The sequence below is a fragment of the Akebia trifoliata genome, chromosome 12 (genome assembly GCF_017979445.1).
Source record: "Akebia trifoliata isolate Shusen 1 chromosome 12, ASM1797944v1, whole genome shotgun sequence".
In the NCBI taxonomy this organism is placed as follows: domain Eukaryota; kingdom Viridiplantae; phylum Streptophyta; class Magnoliopsida; order Ranunculales; family Lardizabalaceae; genus Akebia; species Akebia trifoliata.
In genome coordinates this window covers 23,486,547-23,509,233 of record NC_141386.1, presented here as the reverse complement: position 1 = coordinate 23,509,233, position 22,687 = coordinate 23,486,547, and the positions used below count along the sequence as shown (strand labels likewise).

General features: G+C 34.3%; 1 protein-coding gene and 1 pseudogene across 1 annotated transcript; both read left to right on the top strand.

Moving 5' to 3' along the window:
• Positions 1–11,644: 11,644 nt before the first annotated feature.
• LOC147389094 (cortical cell-delineating protein-like) lies at positions 11,645–12,231 on the top strand. The gene is made up of 2 exons (XM_086419730.1): positions 11,645–11,987; positions 12,128–12,231. Exons 1-2 carry the CDS (start codon positions 11,645–11,647, stop codon positions 12,229–12,231), a joined length of 447 nt encoding a protein of 148 aa, XP_086275856.1.
• A 4,434-nt stretch (positions 12,232–16,665) lies between these two features.
• LOC147389093 (UDP-galactose/UDP-glucose transporter 4 pseudogene) lies at positions 16,666–20,387 on the top strand (annotated as a pseudogene).
• Positions 20,388–22,687: the final 2,300 nt, after the last annotated feature.

Sequence of the window (22,687 nt, the reverse complement as noted above, 5' to 3'; positions counted from 1 at the left end):
TCATCTATCAGAACATTTCCAACAGCTTTCAGTTCGCGTATCATTTGAGACATTTTCCTAAGATGGTCAACCATGGTGTCATTAGGAACCTTCTTATATGAGTCAAATTTTAGTGTCAATGTACGTAATCTGGTTGTTGAGGTACTTACAAAAAAAAATTTCAAAGCATCTTACATTTCGTTTGTTATCTAGTAACCCTCAAATTCACCAATAAGATCATTGTACATGCTACTTAACATAATAAAGCAAACCCACCAATCTTATTTCTGCCAATTTAGGTACATGTCCATACTACAACAATGTTGTGTAGAAGTCCCTTATTCTGGTCTATACATAACTATGATCAAAGTAACCAAAACCCTTTACTCATCTAGGGGTTATTAGATTTTTCAATGCCAAATGTAATAATTATTTCCATCCAGTTTCTCTCCCTTATTTAAATCCGCTACTACATTTTTTAGATGTCATTGCAATTTACTACTAAACACAAAAACGTGCACAAATTAAAAAATATATATTTCTTATATTTATCAATTATGCCACACACAAAAATTTGCTCTATCCCTCAAATCAGCTAATCAAGATCAATGTTATGACATTAGATCGAAAAACTAAATATTAATAATTATCAAAGTTAGTAATCATCTCTTTTAATCTTAATTGCTAAATCTATTACGTGCAAATTTTAAAGTAAAATCCAAAAAATTATTAATCTTAATAATAATAAATTAATAAATATTCAAATTAATTTATTACAAATTGAGATAAAATAAATAAATAAATATTTTCATTTAATCGTAAAATTAATTGTCGAGATCATGTTATTCTAATAACTATAATCAATCAATTAATCATCGACAAATAACACAAAGTATGAATCATTTATAAATATAGTTGAGCCACCTAATTATAAACTTAATTATTAGGCTTATCCATTGATATGCCAATAAAAATTGACTATTTAAAAATGTAATCCATTATTCTCAAAAAAGAGTGTAACTATGTCTTACATAATAAGATTAGATTTAAAAAATAAATATTGAATGGTCTACCTCAATATCCCTACTAAGAAAGGAAGGCTAAATAAAATAATAATGGGTAGCTTTGTCAGCATTGATATTAAAGTTAACAATAGTCATTAACATAAAGACAAAGCAAAGAATAACTTTGGTCAACACATATCCTATTACCTGGGATAGTTAGTTATTATTTTATTTTATATCAAACAAAAAATGTGCATTAAAAGACTCTCACTCACCATAGTATAATAGTGACATGTCTTGGAAAAAAAAAAGCATAGCATTGTGTCACGTGGTGTCTTAAAATACAAAAAAATTGTTGCTTGGATAAATCCCAACCACACAATTAAAGATGCACAAATTACATATGTTAATGTGTCAAAGGAATTTACATCAAAACATGATGTATATTAATGTAGTACATTAAATCCTTTTCTAAAATATATATATTCCAGAAACTTTCAACAAAATTTTTCATTATTACTGAACTTAAATAGAGAAGAACATACGAGATCAAATTAGAATTTCTTCCTCATTTGGATCTATTCAAACCTAAAAGGAACTTAGTTTAAGTTATTTATCTATTTTGTTTATAGATCCAGGATATCCAAGAGGAAAGGGGGATCAAAGGAAGAGAGCTTCATGGTAAAGCAACAACCATGGATCAGAGAGCTTCATGGTGAAGTAGCAGTCATGGCCAACTACCTTCAACCATCTCATCCTCTCTCCGTAGATAAAGCTACAACCGTTCAAATCCCAAATAGAGGAGAGCTTCACGGCGAAGTAACAGCCATGGCCGTGCCTAAGCTTCTACCGGAGGGACATATCGAGCGAGTTCCTTCAAATCTCATCTTCTTTCCTTATTTATTTTATTTTTTGTTATATTTCGTTATTTTTATTCTACCCCCTTCTTGAATTTTTTTTATTATTATGAACTTCCACAAAAAGTAATAGAAATTGAAAAATCTAGGATTTTCAAAAAGTTAGATAAGGGTGGGAAGAAAATTCCCAAATTTCTGTCCCAAAAAATTGATTTCTTATTGATGAAATCTTAAGTCTTTGATCGATTTAGAAAAAATCTATTTAGGTTTTGATTCAAACAACGAAGTACGAATCAAATTGGCTCTGAAACAAATGTTAGGCTTTTAGGGAGCGTACCTTTCAGTCATAGTGGAGATCCAAACCTAAAGTCGTGTCATGTTGAGTTGATTGCCGGAGATCGAAAATCCAAATACCCATCACGTCGACGCTTCTAGAGCAGTTACGATTCTTTTCATGCCTTAAACTTAGGGTTTCGATAGAAATCCAAAAAATCTATTGAACTTAGAGAGAAGAAGAAATATAGAGAGTATTTGATATTCAGTTCTTTTTCACATCCCCTTTCTATATCTATTTTTAGAGATAAAAAATTAGAAAAGAAATCGTAGTCTCCTAATACAACAAAGACTCAATCTTATTAGGATTCTGACTCTAAGAGAAATCCTAGTACATGAAAAAAATGGGTTGGATCCACATGGACGCCCAAATAACAAACAAAATAGAAAAATAGTTGTGGTAGAAGGATCACATTATAAATAAATATATGGATCCCAGTAGCTTTTATAATTGCTCACAGAAAGTTAGTTCAGCAAAGACTAGTTTTTTTTTCTTGATAAGTACCAAGACTAGTTATTAATGACATATAGTCCAAATTACAATCTTATCTGGATGTATTGGGCTCCTTGGAATTTAAGTTTATGAGTTGAGAAACAAAGATATATTGTTTGAACATTAGCAATTTATGGTAATTTGTGACGAGTCTTTAATGGTTAAACTTGGATTTACTTATATTTACCTATTGGAACTAATGTTATTTTTGGGTTTTGAACTTTACTTTGTATTGTGATCTAGATTTGGTTTGTTGTCAAAATGAGAGTCTTGTATTGTTGCTCCATTGTAAGCTTTTCTTTATAAAATTAATGAATGATCAATCAAGTGGATTTAAAAGATGGACTCAATGAACGAGTATGGGAGAACTAGGCTCTTTAAATTATTCAAAGTTATTATGTCTGGCTCTTTTGATAAATCTTTAATGTTTCCCATTACTTGATCAAGTACTTAGGACAATGTCGTTAACCTTTAGGAATGCCTTTTTTGATTTTATGATTGAACGCATATTAAGTGGACTCAGGGACAGAGCTAGTAAGGAGCTGGTGGGGGCAATTGCCCCACAAAACTTTGAGACAACCATATATTTTCAACTAATTACATGCCCCCATTAGTCTCTATTCCCTCACCTCTCTCCTCATTTTCCCCCACACCCCCACCTTCCTCCAATTCCAATTTTTGCCCCCCCCCCCCCCTCTTCAATTTTTTGTTGATGACATTGTTTCTTGACTAGGCCTTCTCGTATACCAATTGGAAATAACCTCAATATCATTTTCTTCAACTTGTAACCAAAATCCTCTTAATTTCCCCCTAAAACCATTCATCTTCAAGTTCTTCAACTAAACAACTAACCATAGTTTGCCCCAACTATAAAAAAATCCTAGCTTTGTCCCTGAGTGGACTCCTTTATCTGTTATTGATCAAAGGAGGAGTACTTAGGAAACCATGTTTGCAAATACATATGAGCATTTGTATAGATGTTAGTATGGTTAGAACAAAATGATGAAGCTAGCATAAAATTCAAAGCCTATGGAGGTTGAGGTATGCCTTACAGATTTTCATGTGCAGTACTTAGAATTCTAGAAGGTTTAGTTTTCCAATCTTGTATCGACTTGAAGATCTATTTGAGTGGTGTCTATTTCAAGTATTCCATTGAGCTTGATAGAAGTAGAATTCCATGGAACCTCTAACTAGGGATATGTGAAACAAGCATTGCCAGTTCAATGTGGATTTCTATTATTCTTATTTTATGTTCTTATCATCTACTATTTTTTTTTTCTTAGTAGTCACTTATTGTAAATGGTTCATAAACTCATTTATGAACTATGATTTTTGTTGGTAATGTTGAAAGTTGTAGCTCCCTTGATGCAGTGCAAAGGAGTGATGTAGCATATTATAGAACACATGGACTTGTGACTCTCTAAGTGCCAAGTCACTGGTGGAAATTATATCAGACAGATATATGATAAGAGGCATAATTTGAAGCTAGTTCTTAACAAATCCTGATACCTATTTGTTATTTTCTCAACCTATAGGTAATAGCTCAGTTATGAAAGATATGACATCTATGCTATCTTTTTTTTACTCTTGTATGTTGCAGTAAATGTCTTTTTTCTCTCTAGTTTTGATACCTATGTACTAGAGAATACAATTGAAATCATTGTGACCTTGCCAAGGTGAGATAAAGGATCATATACCACCTTACGAATTTGATAAGTTCAATTATTGATTCTTTAACATTACGATTTTTTTAACATTAAAACCTTAAGAGAACCTGGAAAACTTTGAATGAATATTAAAAACTACTAATAAAGCAAATAAAACATTTGTATCCATTCAGAATTTATTAAAGTGATGACATATAGTATTTTTAACCTTGATTTTAGAGTAAGTTATTGGTGAAAATAGGGTAATAAGATTGTGAAGGCTTATATAAAAGTGGATCAAAGGAACAAAAAAAAAGTAGGTTTATTGATAATAACAACATGATAAAAAAAGTACTTCATATACTACTCTCTCATAAACGAGTATTATGAAGATCCATTTACAAGTGTAATATTTCTATATACTATTTAATTACAGAGTTGAAAGAGATACAAATACCAAACACTACAGTAATTTAATATGTATGAGTTTCTTCTATTTTGTATAAGGGAACAACATTCCCCTCAGCACCAGAGGGGGGAGATATCCCTTTCATTATGTTAAGTGGAACATGTGATATTTTTGACAGTTTCTTCGAATATATATGAAGATAATAAAAGTAAGATCTAATTAGTCTGAAGTTTTGGATTGTGAAAGCTTTAAAGAGGATCCTCAAGAGGAAACTTGTTGTCATCTTGTTGAGGTTTAAAGAGAAACTTAAGTTTTGCTTCACCCGCAATACAGTTGGTTCAATCTATCAGAGGGTTGAATTTGCAGTATTAGGTCTACGAAGATACCAAACACTTCTGTGACATAGAATATATATATTGTTTTTCCACCCTTTGTTAAGATCTTTGTTCTCTTAAATTGAAAAATCATGGTAATGTTTTAGAGGAGTCCAACTCTATCCCCTCTGCATATTTCTAGTTCTAGTCCCTACCATTTTAAACAAAACAAATGTTAGGAGATGATTGAACTTTGAAGCACATACAATATCATAGTTCAAGTTCTCGAAAAATTGTTCTGATACCTTTGAGGCTCGGTTTTCAATGGTTGCTTAGAGACATTAGATCACACTTTGTTGCTCTGCTTCTAGGCTTATGGGAAGTCTATCAAAGTGTTGAATATAGTATTCCTAAATCCAAAGAAAAAGCACCTTTGGATCTTCAATACCACACCCAATGTACTTGTCTGGCACAAACCATGGTTGTCACTCTAGAATTGTGTGTCTAGATCTTAGCGTTTACCACGTTGCAATGTCGGTTTGCCTATACAATACATACTTTAGAGAGTAAACCCGACCTGTCAATGATGGTTAGCTCAATGCAATTGTGTTATTTAGAGGGCATTAACTCAATTGAACCTATCAGAGAGGATAGGAAGCAAGCGTTGGTTTCTAGTAACTATAAAAGTGATCAAGTGCATGAAGAAATTTCAAATGTAGTTATCATTTGTTAGAAATACTCAAAATTGAGTAGCGACATGCTAAGAATAAGTGCGCATAGTGGGAAAAATCATAGATAAAAACTTCCACTTTAAGTTGACCAAAAACAAAGAGAGGACGTGAAATTCATGGTGGTTACTATAGAAGAGACTTATGTTGGTTATAATGAATTCCAAGACTCAAAACTTGAGAAAAAAACAAAAATGCAATGTATCAAACAGGTCCTAAGAAAAAAAATTTGGGCACTTCTTCAATTTGAAGACAGTGATATTTGTGAAAAAAAAAAGAAAAAACAAAAGCAAAACTCGAGGTAGGTATGGTGGAAACCTTTATTTGGTACAATTTCATTTTCACAAACCATAAGAATGAATAAAAACAAGAAAAATATCGCATAACCATAAAAAACTTCATTGGAAACCCAAACAAAACGGCAAGAACTCCAGTAAAGTCAAGTGCTAGAAATCATTACGAGGTTTGTATGCTTCACAAGGACATTGAACACATCCCCAACAGATTTCCTTCGTAAATATTTTGCAAAGAGTTTTATAAGGGTAAGTAGAAAAAAATGATACTATTAAGTTTAGATAATTTACGAGAGAAAATTTTGAATACTGAGATATGTAGTTTTAGATTGAGAAAAAGATGATAAACCAAAGAAAACATTTCTATTTAGTTAATTTATATTTTTTAGCTTGACAAAATAGCTATACCATCCATGTACCATTCCCCATTAGAGGATATGTATGCCTTTATGATGACAAGGTTCAAATTTGATAAAATTTGAACTATAACAGAAAGAGAATTCTATGACTATTTGCACTATCCACCTCAGAGAATTCTCATTTAGTGATTTCCATGGAATTACTTACTTGATAGAAGCATGGAAAGTAAAACAAGAGAAGCTAATAACAGATGAACCCTGTTTAACAATTCGAGCGTGTTCTAAAAAACTATAACAAGAATTAATAAAAATGTTCAAGGTTTTCAAGCTTTTACTTAGATGACAATGGAAGGCTCACAAGCATCATTATCAATGACAAGCTTGCCAGGACAAAAAAATATTGAAAAATGATAAAGGAAACAATTTAGATACTGAAGCATTTAAAAAGTAAAAAATAAAAATAGAGATAATTGATATTTTTCAGTCAAAATTTCCATAATCTAACGTATCTAAGTTAAGGAATGAGGTAACAAGCCAGATAAATCTTATATGAGACCCACAATTTTCATAATCAAGTGGAAAAAGAAAACCAAAATTTTCCCAACATAGGTACAATCCCATAAAAAAAAGTTGATAAAATAGAAGAAAACCTGGAAAATCCAAAGGCCCTTAACACTAATTTATACAAAACTACTTAAAAGCCATTATCTTCAATTAATCCCAAAAAGACTTGGAGATCTTCTCCATGAAAAAATCAATAGTGTTTTCGTTCCAAATTGTATATCGAAACCAAACGAGAGAGAGAACCTTGATTTAAGAGCTTCATTTTCAATGTTAGATTTTAAATTATGGTCGTCAGAACTTGATCAACGTTCGTTCATGATGGAATTTGATTGATCTCCATCGCTACAGAGGAGGAGGGAATGAGTTGCTCTTCTATTAGGGTTTCAAGAGGGGGAAAACATAAATCAATTTGGATTTTTGTTTTTTGTTTTCTTAAGAATTTGTGGAAAAGAAGAGATGTGATGTGGCAACGAAGATCGAGATTCGTGTTCACCATCCAACAGCTACTAATCTTATTCGCATGGTTCTCTTCCACAGACCAGCGTGGGAGAGTTGGACTCTTATTTTAATTATCCAAACTATGATATGGAACAAGTGAAAATATATCTCATCTATAGAACATATATAATAGACCCATGATTACAATTATCAGAAAACAATGTACTAATTAAAATATATTTACTTTCTTAAAATGTTAATTCTAAGTTGCAAAAGAGAAGGCATTTTTTGCAATAGAAGATAAGTGGTACAATAATTATACAACCACCAAATTGACATTTGAACATATGTATGTATGTATGTATATATATAGATAGATACATGGGTCGGGTTTCGTAGACAACATTCTAAACAACGTTCTAGACAACATGTTTTATCCCATATGGGCTAAAAGTTTCAAAAAGGGCTATTTTTTGTGAGGATGATCTCTATGCTGAAGGGTTCATCCCCACAAAAAATCAGCCCACTATGAAATTTTTAGCCCCATTTTACAAGTTGAAAAATCATGGACCGTTCATTTTTACTGTTAGTTTGTAACCACTTTTCATAAGGTTAGAAGTTTTAGAATCAACTTATTTTTTGTGAGGATGTTCTCCTCATCATAGAGATCGTCCTCACAAAAAATTAGCCCATTCCGAAACCTTTTTTCCATATAGGACAAAACATTGTCCCATATATATATGTTCGATAGATAAAATTGTATACCACGTTCTAGATAAAGTTTTGTCTTATATGGCTTAAAAGTTTCAAAATTGATTAATGATCTCTATGCTAAGTAGATCATCCTTACAAAAAATCAGCCTATTTCAAAGCATCTAACCCTATGAAAAGTGGTTACAAACTAACTGTAAAAAAATGACAGCCAATGATTCTTCAACTTATAAATTTGCGTTAGAACTTTTAGAATGGGCTGACTTTTTTGTAGAGATCATTCCCACAAAGGCCATTTCAAAACTTTTTGCCCATATAGGACAAAACTCTTTGTCTAGAATTTTGTTCTTAAACCTCACCCTATATTTCAGGTTTTGTAGACAACATTCTAAAAAATGTGTTTTGTCTTATATGGGCTAAAAATTTTGGAATTGGCCGATGGTCTCTATGGTGAGAGGATCATCCTCACAAAAAATTAGCCCATTCTGAAATTGTTATCCCCATTTTACAAATTGAAGAATCGTGGATCATTCATTTTTACTATTAGTTTGTGTAGAGGGAAATAATCGCGTAATTATCTAAGCCGTACACGTGTCCTGGCCTGTGAAGTGGTACCATGCCCAGATCAACACACGGGCGCTACCCAACAATAGAGCAGGTCAAAGCAGAGATCTCCCTAGCCTAACTAGAAAGACAACACAACATCAAATAAGACCTGGTCTGACAAGTAGGGCAGACTTATTCAAAGAATGCCCGTAATCCTGATATGCGCTCGTCAAGCCCAGAGATCTCGAAAGAGATTTCTCCAATATAATATAACCAATCCAGAAGATCTTCATTCCGTTTGTGGATCCACAAAATCAAGGAATTCCCTGGGATTACCACCCATGAGAGGGGAAACCGTGATTGCACAATTTGCACATAAGAAAAGAGCTTCTTTTGAGTAGATTAGAGGTCTAACCAGTTCTTTAGACTATTCCTCTGCTTCTCTAACTTGAGCATTAGAAATATTTTGGCAGGTACCACACCTACACGAGAAGGGAGGTGATAGGAGCGGCTTCAAATCAGTGAAGCAAAGTCCATTAGTACCGTTCACTAAATTCTAACCGCACAGTTTGTAATCACTTTTCATACCGTTGGAAGTTTTAGAATCAACTGATTTTTTGTGAGGATGATCTCCTTGCCATAAATATCACTCTCACAAAAATGCAGTCTAGTTTGAAAAAAAATTCTATATAGGACAAAATGTTGTCTACGGAACACTGTCCATATATATATATGGCGGGACATAAGTAAAAAACAAATGTAAAAACAATCAATTTTCAAAATATGGGTTAGAAGTTTCAGATTGAGCTGGTTTTTGTGAGCATGATCTCTATGACAAGAAGATCATCATCACAAAAAATCAACCCAATCCGAAACTTCTAAATCCATCAAAGGTGATTTACAAATTATTTATTAAAAATTGATGGTCCACATTCTAAATCACTTTTTATGGGGTTAGAAGGCTTAAATTGGGCTGATCTTTTGTGAGGATGATCTTCTCATCAAAGAGATCATCCTCACAAAAAATCAGCTTAATCTGAATCTTCTAACCCATATTTTGAAAAATTATTATTTTTACATTTGTTTTTATTTATGTCCCTTGAGCGTTCTCCTATATGTATATAATTCTAAACGAACCATTTTGTCTTATATGAGCTACAAATTTTGGAATGGTCTGATTTTTTTGTGAGGATGATCTCCATGATGACAAAATCATCGTCACAAAAAATCAGCTCATTCTAAAATTTCTAACCCTAGGTTATAAGTTGAAGAATCTTCAACCATCATTTTTTCACCCGTTAGTTTGTAAACACTTTTCATGGAGTTATAAGTTTTGGAATGGATTGGTTTTTTGTGAGGATGATCTTTATGGTATATAGATCATCCTCACAAAAAGTCAGCCCATTCTGAAATTTTTTAGCCATATAAGAAAAAACTTTGTCTAGAATGTTGTTTATAATTTTTTAACCATATAATAAAAAAAAATTTTAACCATATAATTTTGTCTAATATATATTTACATAGGTGTAGATTAATTTATAATTCTTTGAAGGCACTCCATACCTTAAAATATTTTTATGAGTTTTACACATTCCCACTAACGAGAAAAAAACAGAAAAAAAAAAGGTAAATTCGATGTCAAGGTACATTAAACTTACTTAATCACGTAGTGTCCCGCACCTACTCAACACTTGGGTCTCATTTGTGCTTAGAAAATTCAAAAAAATACAAATCAATATGAGATATTTTATGAGAGAAAAATGACAATAACAATGAAATACCCTGCACCCAAAAATGCTACATGAGGTACACACTTTCAGGTTCACCGACTTTTGGTGGACCTACTACACACTAAAAATGAGAATGATTGATAGTTTCTAGCCACCAAATATAGGAAACTTTCAACATGGATTTTAGAACCACTGATTTTTACCTGTGGCCTTGGGCTAACATACCCATGTGCTTCCAACATGATGATCAAAGAAAAACAAAATGAAAAACAAAAAAAAAATGAACAAAGTTGATGATAATAGAGATGGGACGAAACAAATAATTTGGTGTTGCTTGTTGCACTGTATCATGGTTGTAATATACAAACAACATACAAGACAGACAAACCCAAAAGGCAAGTGCATGTTATTCCCAAGCTGGCATCCATTATTCAGATCGCAAGAAAGAATCTAACTCAAGATTTACTGATTTACCAATGTCCCTCCCAAGCATATAAGAGAGATTATATTTTCACACCAACTTATTTGTATGACACACCAACAAATGAAATTATACATTTAACACCAATAATGACATAAACATTATTAATAGGAAAAAAATAAAGGAGGGGAAGAAGAGCACAGCTGCGATGCATGGCAATTTGATAAAAAAGAGAAAATTAATAATTATTTCTTGCTCGATAGCTATCATAATAAATCCTTTGAGAGTTTGAAGAACTTTTCTCACTAAGTACATGGTTCTAAGACCCTATTTTCATCCTCTTCTCATCCTTCACTAATGCGCTCATCTCCAATAAGATAAAGTATTTAATTCAATTTATAATTATTTATTAATATATATTTAAATTCAAAATAATTATAATTTTTTTTGATAAAATAAGATGGATTAGAAGATGCTCAGTCCATTCACAAGATCATGTTTCTAATCTCGATGAAAAGCATCTACAACTCCCATCCACACATCATATTAGATTTTATAGCTTGGTGTGATAAAAAATGTTGGTGTGACAATATTACCTTTTTTCACGGAATCTCTCACAACGTGATCAAACATGAACTATAGAACAGATTACAAAGCTTCTTCCACAACAAACAAAACTCACTGCTAGTGCTACACTTATCACCATATTCTATCTCTACCATTCAATCAAAACACATTTGCCACCTCACAAAAAACCTTTAAAAGGAGCTCCACATCCACCTTAATAGGCCATTCATGAGCCTTAGAACAATTGCAAATATGGCTAACAAGATCTCTGCTGTAGTTCTGATCTCTCTCCTTTTCTTTGCAACCATTACTAGTGCTTGTGTGCCATGCAAGATCAAGCCAAAGCCCAAGCCCAAGCCCAAGCCCAAACCCACTCCCTCTCCTCCCATTGTACCACCCCCTAAGGGTCCCCCAGCAAACCCTTTCTGCCCAAGGGATACATTGAAGCTTGGTGCCTGCGTGGACTTGCTCGGTGGTGTAGCGGGCACGGTGGTCGGGACGCCACCATCAAGCAAGTGTTGCGCAGTACTTGAAGGTTTGGCCGACTTAGAAGCTGCGGTGTGCCTCTGCACTGCCATTAAAGCCAATGTACTTGGTATCAACTTGAATTGGTCTGTGACCCTTAGCTTGTTGATTAGTACATGTCAAAAGTCAATCCCCCCTGGCTTCAAGTGTGTCTAGAACACTAGTTTTTCTCCTTTGTTATGTAAAATGTGGTTAGATTTGGTTGCATAGGTTGTGGTGGTGGGGATTATAGTGGTGGTGTGATTTTGTTGAATTCTATGCGATTATGGTTATTAATTGTAATTCAGTTACTAATTATGGCCTTCTATGTTTGATATGTTTAGTACTACCAAGTTTTTTTTTTTTTTTTTTTTTTTTTGTGATTTTTTGTCTATTTGAATGGGTTGGATTGGATTTCTAGAGTTATACTTATTATGTTGGGGGTGGATGGGTGGGGAGACTAGGGATGGAATTGAAATATAAATTGAATTCTAGAACTTCTGATTTTTAAAAACTTGGATTTCTAAAGTTATAATTATTATGTATGGTGTTCTCGTAATCCATATAAAGTTCCTAATTAACTCTAGAAGTTGTGTGGATCGATCCCTAAAAGGAATTATAGTTTGTCACTGTTATATTTGGTCAGTTTTGAAGACCAATTATTGTCCCGGTTAAAAAGATCCATCTTAATCATATTTGATACAAAATTAGAGGAAAAAAATAGGGTTGCTGTGAGGGATGGGGCCATGATTTCCTTGTAGAGACAAATATAGTCAATTGATAATGTCGGTGATTGCTTTACCACACATTTTTCAATAATAATATTAAGAAAAGGGAAATTATGTGAATTTTCATTTGTAAATAGGAAAATATGTTATTTTGAAAACATTACAAGTATTGACAAAGCTATGACATAGGCCTCGTTTAATAACACTGTCAATTTTTATTGTAAAAAATAATTTTAAAAAATTGAAACTTTGAAAAGCTTGTTTGATAGACTCCTGTAAAACTACAGTGTTGTTTATCAGAATCTAGTAATTGTCGTTTAATACAACTGCTAGATTTTGTTGTATTATGGTAAAATGATCAGAATGCCCTTAATGTGTAAAAATGCACCCATAATACACCAGAATGCATCAACCACTTGATCGCGATATCATATACTCTTGTAAATGGTATCGGATCTTGATAAGGTACTAGATAATCATTCATGAGTGGGTACTCAGCATCTATCAAATAATATTTACCTATTATCTAAAAAATAGTATAATTTTTTTACTTTAATATTATAAATAAACATATACAATTGAGAATATTTCACATACAGACATGGTGGAGGATATGAAAATTTTAAATCAGGACTATTCAAAATATCAAGAAAAACACGTGAATCATTAACTGACCCTTCCCAACCAACCACCACATGAGTAAACAATATGTCAAACGAACATCTAGCCATAATATTTTGCGTGAGGCCCTTGTGTGCTCGATATCGTATTTATTCTTCAATTGGGACAAAGGTACTAATGTGTCTCTTGTCTATCGTTTCAATGCAATTTTACGTATATTTTAATACATTAATTTATAGATATTAATTAAATTAAATATTTTTACAATATAATAATAAGAAAATACCTTAAAATATGATAAAAAATGATGATTATTACAAATGTGCAGTGAGATTCTATTGAGGTTAGGATGTACAATTAAAGACATTGACAAGTTGATTATGCCCAATAGAACTAAGTCGAAATAATTAGAAATCGTTTAAAATGAATGATCAAATCGATTTGTAAGTATTCTTTGTCCTTGATTGTATCATAATATCAATAAGAACATTGCAACGTGGTCTTGAATGATAACATTCCATCTTTAGTAGACCTCATTCCTCCAAAATATTACATAGATTAATAAAGATGTGTATTTCTATTTTAAATAGTTGGTGGCACGTCATGGGATTATATTGAATGTACCACACACAAAATTAAACCTTGTATACCGACCATTACTACACAACTCCCTACATAAGAAATTATCATAATAAAAGAAAAAACCCATGATCTCTTTCGGCGTGACTAAATTCATAACACTTGGATCGAGGGAATTTGTTTTCTCAATTGAATTCATAATGCAATGGTATCACCTTCTAAATCCATGTGACCTATATGCAACATAAAAAACACAAATAATAATGTCCACAACATACAACAAAAAAAATATATAATAATCCCATCATTACTACATACAACAAAAAACATAAACAATAATGTCAATTAAACATAAAAAGTATAAATAAAAATATACATCCAACATAAAGTATAATGCACCTTATTGGTGCAAAATGTAATCATAATATATTGCATCATATAGGTGTAAGATGTAATCAAAGTATACCATACTATGTAGGTAAGGTGCCACAAAAACCACATTAAAAGTTATACATACATGTCCATGGACAAAAGAGAACTATTTCCCAACTAAAAAATCAACCATTTCGCTCTCCAACCACTCACGGTAAATATCTATTGATCTTAACCCACAAAAGACTTGCTTAAATTATTTTTTCTTCATAAACATCTTCAATGCAAAACGATAGAGCTCACTATTCGGAATTACATTGGTTAGTTGGTCCAAAAGATCAATGCAATCTTGAATACTGGATGTTTTAACAGACATACTAGTAGTTGATGTTTGGGTGTGAAGTATCTGACCTAATTGTATAGCAGTAGTCATCTTCTATCTACAACCTTTAGGTTTTAGAGTAACTCCACTTCTACGACGAATAAGTTTGTGGGTATGGGTACAGTAGGAATAGCATCAGCCTCAAACTCGTCGTCATCATCAAAAGTCAGGTCCATAGGTGTTTGAGACTCTGGAGGCTAGGTTTGAATGACATAATCTAGATTATCCCAATCAAGGTCTTCCTCGTGAGCTCTTGATCTACTAGAAAGTAGCATTATACCAAATGCAACTAACTACATCTACATGTTGGACTTTGTGGAGCCTAGTTATGTTTGATCCGGTTGACGACCCGACCCGAATAATGTTTGCGTGGTATTTTGGTGGGATATTTTTTGGGCCCGTTTTGTAACCCATTGTGTATCCTGTGCGCAGTATATAGAAGCCGTTTTTTGGTAATTAAGATTTTTTAAGGTTTTGGTTGTCGTCTTTGAGACTTGAGCCGCACTTTGTAATTCTTCTCGAAAATAGTGAAATCTCTGCAACTCTGTAGACGTAGGCAAATTGTCGAAACACGTAAATATTGTCTTGTGCGTGTGATTGCTTTCTTTTCAACGTGTGTTTTTCTCTATTTTTGTTTCTCACGGGTTGGGAATTTTGGGTTGAATTCCTTACACTACCCACCATTAGCATATGTTCCTCTAAAGATAAAATCCAATTCCTCCGCAAATTATATAGGTTTCGTTAAGAATACTGCATCTTTTGGGTGATGGTATAAAAAATATTAACCCTAAATTATATAAAGACACAAAATTCTTTATATAAAACAAAAAAACAAAAAAAAAATTTAACATTATATACCTCTAACCACCCATCCCACCACTCCTCGATTTCATCTAACGTGCCCGTGTGTAATGGCCATGTACTCTGACACGTAGAGTTTAGGTGTAGCTCGCCCCGGAATCACCCGGGAGCCCACATGAAATACTATGTAAGGTTCGTTATGAAGTCATGTCAGCCCCCGTACCAGGGCATATCTGTTAGCTTAGGGTACATGTCAGCCCCGTGCCAAGGCACACTTGTTAGCTTAGTGGCATTTTTGTAATAAGGGAGTATGACCGGCCTGCACTTTTGATGTTTCCTTCTGAAAACCTGGGAAAGACTTAGCGTACTCTTTGTAGGAAGGGTGTCAATGCTATCCCAATCCCGGGCCTACACCCACGTTGTTGAAGCCTTGAAGCCCAGCTCCGTGGAAGTCCCGCGTGTCATAGGATCATCTATTGCTTGTAACGCATCTATTGCTTTTGTAACGCGATACCCCGTGTAATCAATATTATATCAACAAAGTTGCCTACAGGCTTTGCTTCGTGTTGCCTCATTTACTTGTTTGATGCTACCTGTGTGTGGTGTACGATCATTTTACAGGCTTGCAAGTGGATTTGACCCCCTTACGCCGCACGACCTTGCTTCAAAAGAATACAGTCGTAACAGTTGGTATCAAAGTTACAGTTGTTTGAGCACAGTTGGTATTCCCCCTGCTATTCCCCCGAGATTACATTTAGTTCACGCGAATGATAGCAAGAGGAACTACTAGTACCGCGAACCAATCCGCTCCAAACACACCAGCACCACGTACAAACAAGGAATGCATTAAGGTATTAGAAGAGAAGGTAGCCATGCTATCCGGTCTCGTTGATGGTATTGGGCAATTAGATGATCGCCAGAACACGCTGGAGGAAAGATCCGAAACATTCAGAGCCAGAGTGACTAACCTCGAGGAAGATATCCTAGGAACCATAACCAATTTACAGGAACAGATTACGGAGCTCAATATTAAGGTAGGTCTCCTAGTAAAAGTCGTTGGTAACGAGCGGCCTACTGGTAGTGATGTTTCTCCCTCACGCTTGCGAGTCCCCGAGCCACGCGCCTTCAGTAGTACACGCGATGCAAAAAAGCTCGAAAATTTCCTTTTTGATATGGAACAGTACTTCCGTGCAACTCGACCGGATTCATAAAAGGTAAAAGTAACAACAGCTTCTATGTATCTTGCAGGTGACGCTAAGCTATGGTGACAAACAAAGTACACCGAGATGGAGAGTGGCCAATGCTCCATCAATACATGGGAAGACCTCAAAAGGGAGCTGAAGAATCAGTTCTTACCCGAGAATGTGGAGTTCATTGCCCGCAGAAAGTTGAGGCAACTCCAACAGACAGGTACCATGCACGACTATGTCAAGCAGTTTTTCGCCTTGATGCTTGATATCCATGACATGTCAAAGAAAGATAAGCTGTTTTCGTTTACAGAAAGACTTAAGCCTAGGGTTTAGACCGAACTACAGAGGCAACGTGTGCAAGACCTCACGACTGTTATTGCCGCAGTTGAGCGGTTGACGGACTATTCTCCCGTGGATAAGAGTAGAAAGAAGGTATCCAGTTAGTTGAAAGGGTACTCTCCGCAGCGTGAACGCACCAATGGGTCTTCCAAAAGTAAAAATGGAGGATCTAGACACAGTCCAAGTAAGAGATCTCAACGGGATTCCTCCCCTTTGAAGAACACAGGTACCCAGTCTAACACTCATCGCAACAAGATTCTGTGTTACTTGTGTGGTGGTCCTCATATGACGTTCAAGTGCCCGCAGAAAAGCAAGTTGAACGCATTGTTAACTTCCCAGAGTGACCCTAATATAGACACCCCATTTTTGCATTCGCCTAATTAATCAACTCGTCAACCCGATCGCAATGATTCCCAATGATGAATGTTATTTCCATTGCTTTATTTTGTTACCAGAAATGTTTCAAAAATCCGGATGAGGTATCTCGAACTGACAAAGCCTTAGAAATCACGCTACGCTAGGAAAATACGACCCCCAAAACATATAAATCATCATCTTGCAGACCAAAAAGAAACTTCACGATAAAAATCACTATAAAATGACCAAATTACCAAAATACCCTTAATATCAAAACAACCCTAGAGCCTACGTTACGATTAGGAAAACTCATTCAAACACATAAAATAACAAATCGAAATCAAATAAATCATTTCGCCAATTTTAACAGAATTTAACAAAATTACAAAAATGCCCCTCATAAAGTTCACGATCATTTCACACAAAAAACTTCATAAATGACACAAACCAATATTTTCATTGAATACCTTACGAAAAATCGATTCTAAAACATCCTGAAACATAAAAACTGACTTAAAACGTGAAAAGTCCTCTCCGGGGGTAAAACGGTAATTTCACAATTTTCATAATTAAAAATTTTAAAATTAATAAATAAAATATTAAATAATTAAAGTAAAACATTAATGAAATTAATTTAAAATTTTGAACTAAAAAAATCGATCAATCGGACTCTCATAGAAAATTGTTGAGGGTTCATGAGATATTTCTTTAAGGACCCCTCCATTTGGGGGTCCAAAGAATTAAAGATATAATAGAGAAGGGTTCTCCAAAAAATTAAAGTCAATCAAGCAAGACTAAGGTCAAGGTATTAAAGTCAATCAAGTGAGACTAAAGTCAAAATTAAAGTCAATTAAGCAAGACTGAAGTCAAGATATTAAAAGTCAATCAATTAAGACTAAAGTCAAAATATTAAAAGTTAATCAAATAAGATCAAAAGTCAAAATCATAATAGAGTTCTAATTAAATAATAATTCTATCTAATAGAGTTCTAACTAAAACACAACTCCACATAAAACAATTCCAATTAAAACACAACTCTACCTAAAACAATTCTAACTAAAATACAACTCTAACTAAAAGAATTATAATGAAACACTAATTCTATCTAAATCAACCCTTAAAATATCTATAAATAGAGGTCCTCATACCCTATTTTCGTATCAAATCATAAACCCTAAGAGAAGTAGGTCAAAAAGTCCCCATAGCCTCCCATAAATCCTAGTTTTTGAGTCCCAACTCCTTACATAACATCCCTTCTTCAATTTTAGCCTTAAAAACACCTAAAAGCCCTTCAAAAACATCCTAAAATCCATAACAAACTCGAAGAATCCAGATAAAAAAAGAGATACCATGCCTCGGAGATCAGAAATCAAATCCGGAGACAGAACGAAGCAAGGAATACGGTACAAGGAACAGTTTTTGTCGGATCTGAGGGAACAAGGTCTTTGCTATCGAAAATGTATAATTTCTTACTTTTTTTTATTATCTAGTTTTCTTTTAGCAATGTAACTTATTTGAAAAATTAGTAGAGACCGACTTTGGCCGGGCGGGGTTGGTGCCTAACACCTTCCAACCTCGTAACATGATCCCCAAATTCAATTTTTTTTTCTGTTCTAGATTAGTTCTTTATCCGTTTAGAGTCATTGATCGGTTCCTAGACCATAATAACTAGGTGGCGACTCCCAAACCTCAAGGGTCAAAAGCGAATCCGTGCATCCCGCGGATTGAGGGCGCTTTCAGTGGCGACTCCACTAGGGATCATTGAGGATCAAACTTGAAAAGCCCCAAGTATGGGAGCATTGCTAAAACGATTTAGATTTTTTTTTTAGTGGTTAGTTTATCTGTTTATTTATTTATTTATTTGTTTTTCTATCTTCCTTTCTGTTCAATGATTGATCGTGTGTTTGGATTATGAATATTCCGCCCTTGCATGTTCGTATTATTATTATGGCTCAATCGGGAGTTATTTAGAATGACCCAAAGTAATTAAAGAAATCATGAAGTTTAATTGAGGATGGAGTGCTGATTAATCAACGTTGGAATTTTATATTTTTTTTATTTTTTGGATTCTATCTTTAAGCATCGTTTTTTTTTTATAATAAAAGTAAAATTTTTGTTTAAGGGTGGGCGATGTATCCTTCAACAACATTTTTATTTTTTTTATCTTCTTAAAAGAAAATAATAATAATCTGTTAACAACAACAATGGGCTAATAGAGTTGGTGTGTAACATATAAAAACCGATCCTTTAAAAATCTAACATTTAAAAAAAAAAAAAAAACAAAACAAAATTTGTTTTTTAAGTGTTCTGTTTACAACAACATTGGGCTGGTGTGTAACAAGCAAGAATCGATTTTTTTTAATCCCACATCATCTTCTTAAATGGTTCCACACAGTTACATCGTCTTCAACAGAGACATCTTCTTCAACCTCTCTCTCTCTCTCTCTCTCTCTCTTCTCCACCAAACAAATGGTGAATCCTTGGAAAACTTATGTGAAGCTCTCTGCCGTTCTCATGGGTTCCCATGGTCTAACCAAAGGGTCTCTCACTTTTCTTAATTACCCGGCACAGCTCATGTTCAAATCCATCAAGGTCTTGCCTATAATGGTAATGGGAGCCTTCATTCCTGGTCTACGACGGATATACCCAATCCACGAATACCTTTCGGCTCTACTCCTTGTCGTAGGCCTCATCCTTTTCACCTTAGCGTACGCTCACACATCTCCTAACTTCAGCATGATAGGTGTCGTGATGATATCGGGTGCTTTAGTCATGGATTCCTTTCTTGGTAATTTACTAGAAGCAATCTTTACCATGAATCCTGAAACAACACAGATGGAGATGTTGTTTTGTTCAACTGATTGCCTTTCTTGATTCCACCCATGCTTTTGACTGGAGAGCTGTTCAAGGCCTGGACTGCATGTTATCAGCATCCTTATGTATATGGGGTACTAGTGTTCGAAGCAATGGCCACATTAGTCGGCCAAGTATCCGTTTTGTCCCTAATTGCCCTCTTTGGTGCTGCAACCACAGCCATGATTACAACGGCAAGAAAGATGGTAGCATTATCTTACATGATGTTCACGAAGCCATTAACAGAACAACGCAATAAAGTCTTTTAAAGAAGAGAAGAAAGTTGGAAATAACGCCTTAGTTTGAAAATGCATTTTTTGTTTCTTCTTTAATTTTGATTTGTGGCTATAAAAAAAAAACAAAAAAACGAAAAATTCAAAGAAAGAAAGAGGGCGATGGTGATGTTTTTGAGGTCTCACGTGGGCCAAACCTATAAGGTTTGTGATGGATGGGAAAAGATTAAATTTTTTTTTTACAAATTTACATATGGCATTTATCAAAAAATTTCATTACTTTTAAAAGTTATTTTACTCAAACAAATTTTTGGTGGGACCCACATTTTTGAAAAAAAAAAAAAGGATTAATTTTTTGAAAGGCGTTCCTCAACAAATATTGGCTGGACTTTCTGTTTGTTTTTTTTTTTTCACAAATCAGTCATGCATGTGGGGCGCAATTCTTTATATTAGTTTTTATTTTATCAATGTGGATCTCACCCCAAACTTTGCTAAGTGACGGAAACCACTTTTAAGAATAGTTGTTTGACTACAAATATAAATAACCCTTAAGCAAGGCTAATCTCACTAATCTAGTAAGATTTCATACTTACTAAGGATAGTTGAGTTCACTGTGTGCCACATAAAATTACCGTTCAATGTCATAGGCTTGTGGAAGCCAAAACTTAAAGAACTTTCAAAAGAAAATTTTCAAGAAAAATAATTAATTTTTATTTTTAGATTCAGGATTTCGTAATCGCTCATTTTCAAAAACCTTGGATCAAAGCTAAAAAATAAATGTGAATTTTATTTTTGGATAGAAAATTTCTCATCAAAATCTTTAAGGTTGTGACATTGGATTGCCGACATGATGAACCACGTGGCCTAAGGACCCTTAGTAAAATTTGAAACCTTATGAATTGGTCATGCTAGCCTATGTTCTCAAAAGATTTGCCATGCATGTTTTTCAAAAAAAAAAAAAAAATGTGTTCATCACTCCTTACCTCAACAATTATCATTCTATCATCGAGGCAATATTCGTTAAAGTCTTGATTTTGTTTGGATCGCCCAAAGTAACCCTTGATTGGACCATAAATAATAAATTTGTGGGCATTTTCAATGTTGGATCAAATTCATTATTCTTTGTGTTATATGCCCATATAATGTGCCATGATCTCTATAGATATATTTGTGATGTGTTTGCTTTCATCTTAATTTCAATGTGATGGGTTTTATATTATTTTCTTGATCAATATTCATTTGATAACCGTATGTTGTAATGGTTTTGATCAGGCCCGTGGGCCCATTTATTTGAAAAAAACCCTGGGCACACCCCACCCTATTTTGCACACACCACATGCACGTTTATTGTTTTGCACGCTTGCACATCCTATATAGCCAAGGTGGCACTAGTGCGTGGCCCGATCTCTTCGGAGATGCGACGTCATCCATGAAAACCACAACTCCAGTCACGTACCTTAGGGTATATCAAACTGGGGCTTCGATACCGTCTAATCAGGTGATTCTGAGAAGTATATTGATGCACCCAGGCTAGAGCGACCTGAGCCTTTTACCTATTGTGAGCCACACAGTCACATGTCCCGATTGCCAACGTAGTACTAGTACGTGGTCGGTCCCCTCGTGGGAATGCCAAACCATTTATGAAAGCTACAACTCTTGACTCGTACCTATAGGTACATAAAAGATAATCTAAGTATATTAATTGCACTTCTTGGTCAAAACCGATGCCTAAACGAGATCTTACCCCGATGTACCCTACTGTACGAGGGGGATAGACTACGTCTATTCTAGACAAGAGGTATTTAAGTGGGCCCTTGCTCAGCATCGTGCGCCACCTCTCAACTGGAGATCAAACTGGCTATTTTTTACTTCAGAGAAGTGAATTGAGATTTTAAATTATCACTTATATGGTATATCAAACCAAGTCACCACGTATCGAGAGGTATATAGGTATATTTAGGCAAAGGTGGCCGGATAAAATGCATTGCACATAGTAAGCTTAGAGTCTAGAAACCTCCCTATAGGTCATGACCCGAACTGACTATGGGTGTTCCCGGGTTACTCTATTTAATCTAATCAAAAGGTAAGTGGGTAGACCGGTCCACACCGCTCCAATCAAACCCGCAATATTGGTCCAACCCAATAAACTTAATTGATGAGACATACTGGTCAATATCAAGTTAAATCAATTAGGCCAATTGGTAAATGGATCTTATGGATCAACATATGGATCGACTGAACCAATTGGATGAAGTGATGCAAGTGGAATATTCAAATCCATTGGGTCGAACCGACCCAAACTCAAATGGGTACATAGTCCCAATCACCTTGCATCG

Bases quoted from the DNA above. Each gene is read 5' to 3' on its own strand.
- LOC147389094 (XM_086419730.1), top strand. From the start codon at position 11,645: ATGGCTAACAAGATCTCTGCTGTAGTTCTGATCTCTCTCCTTTTCTTT. The intron at 11,988-12,127 runs GTATCAACTTGA...TTGGTTGCATAG, and splicing joins CATTAAAGCCAATGTACTTG to GTTGTGGTGGTGGGGATTAT.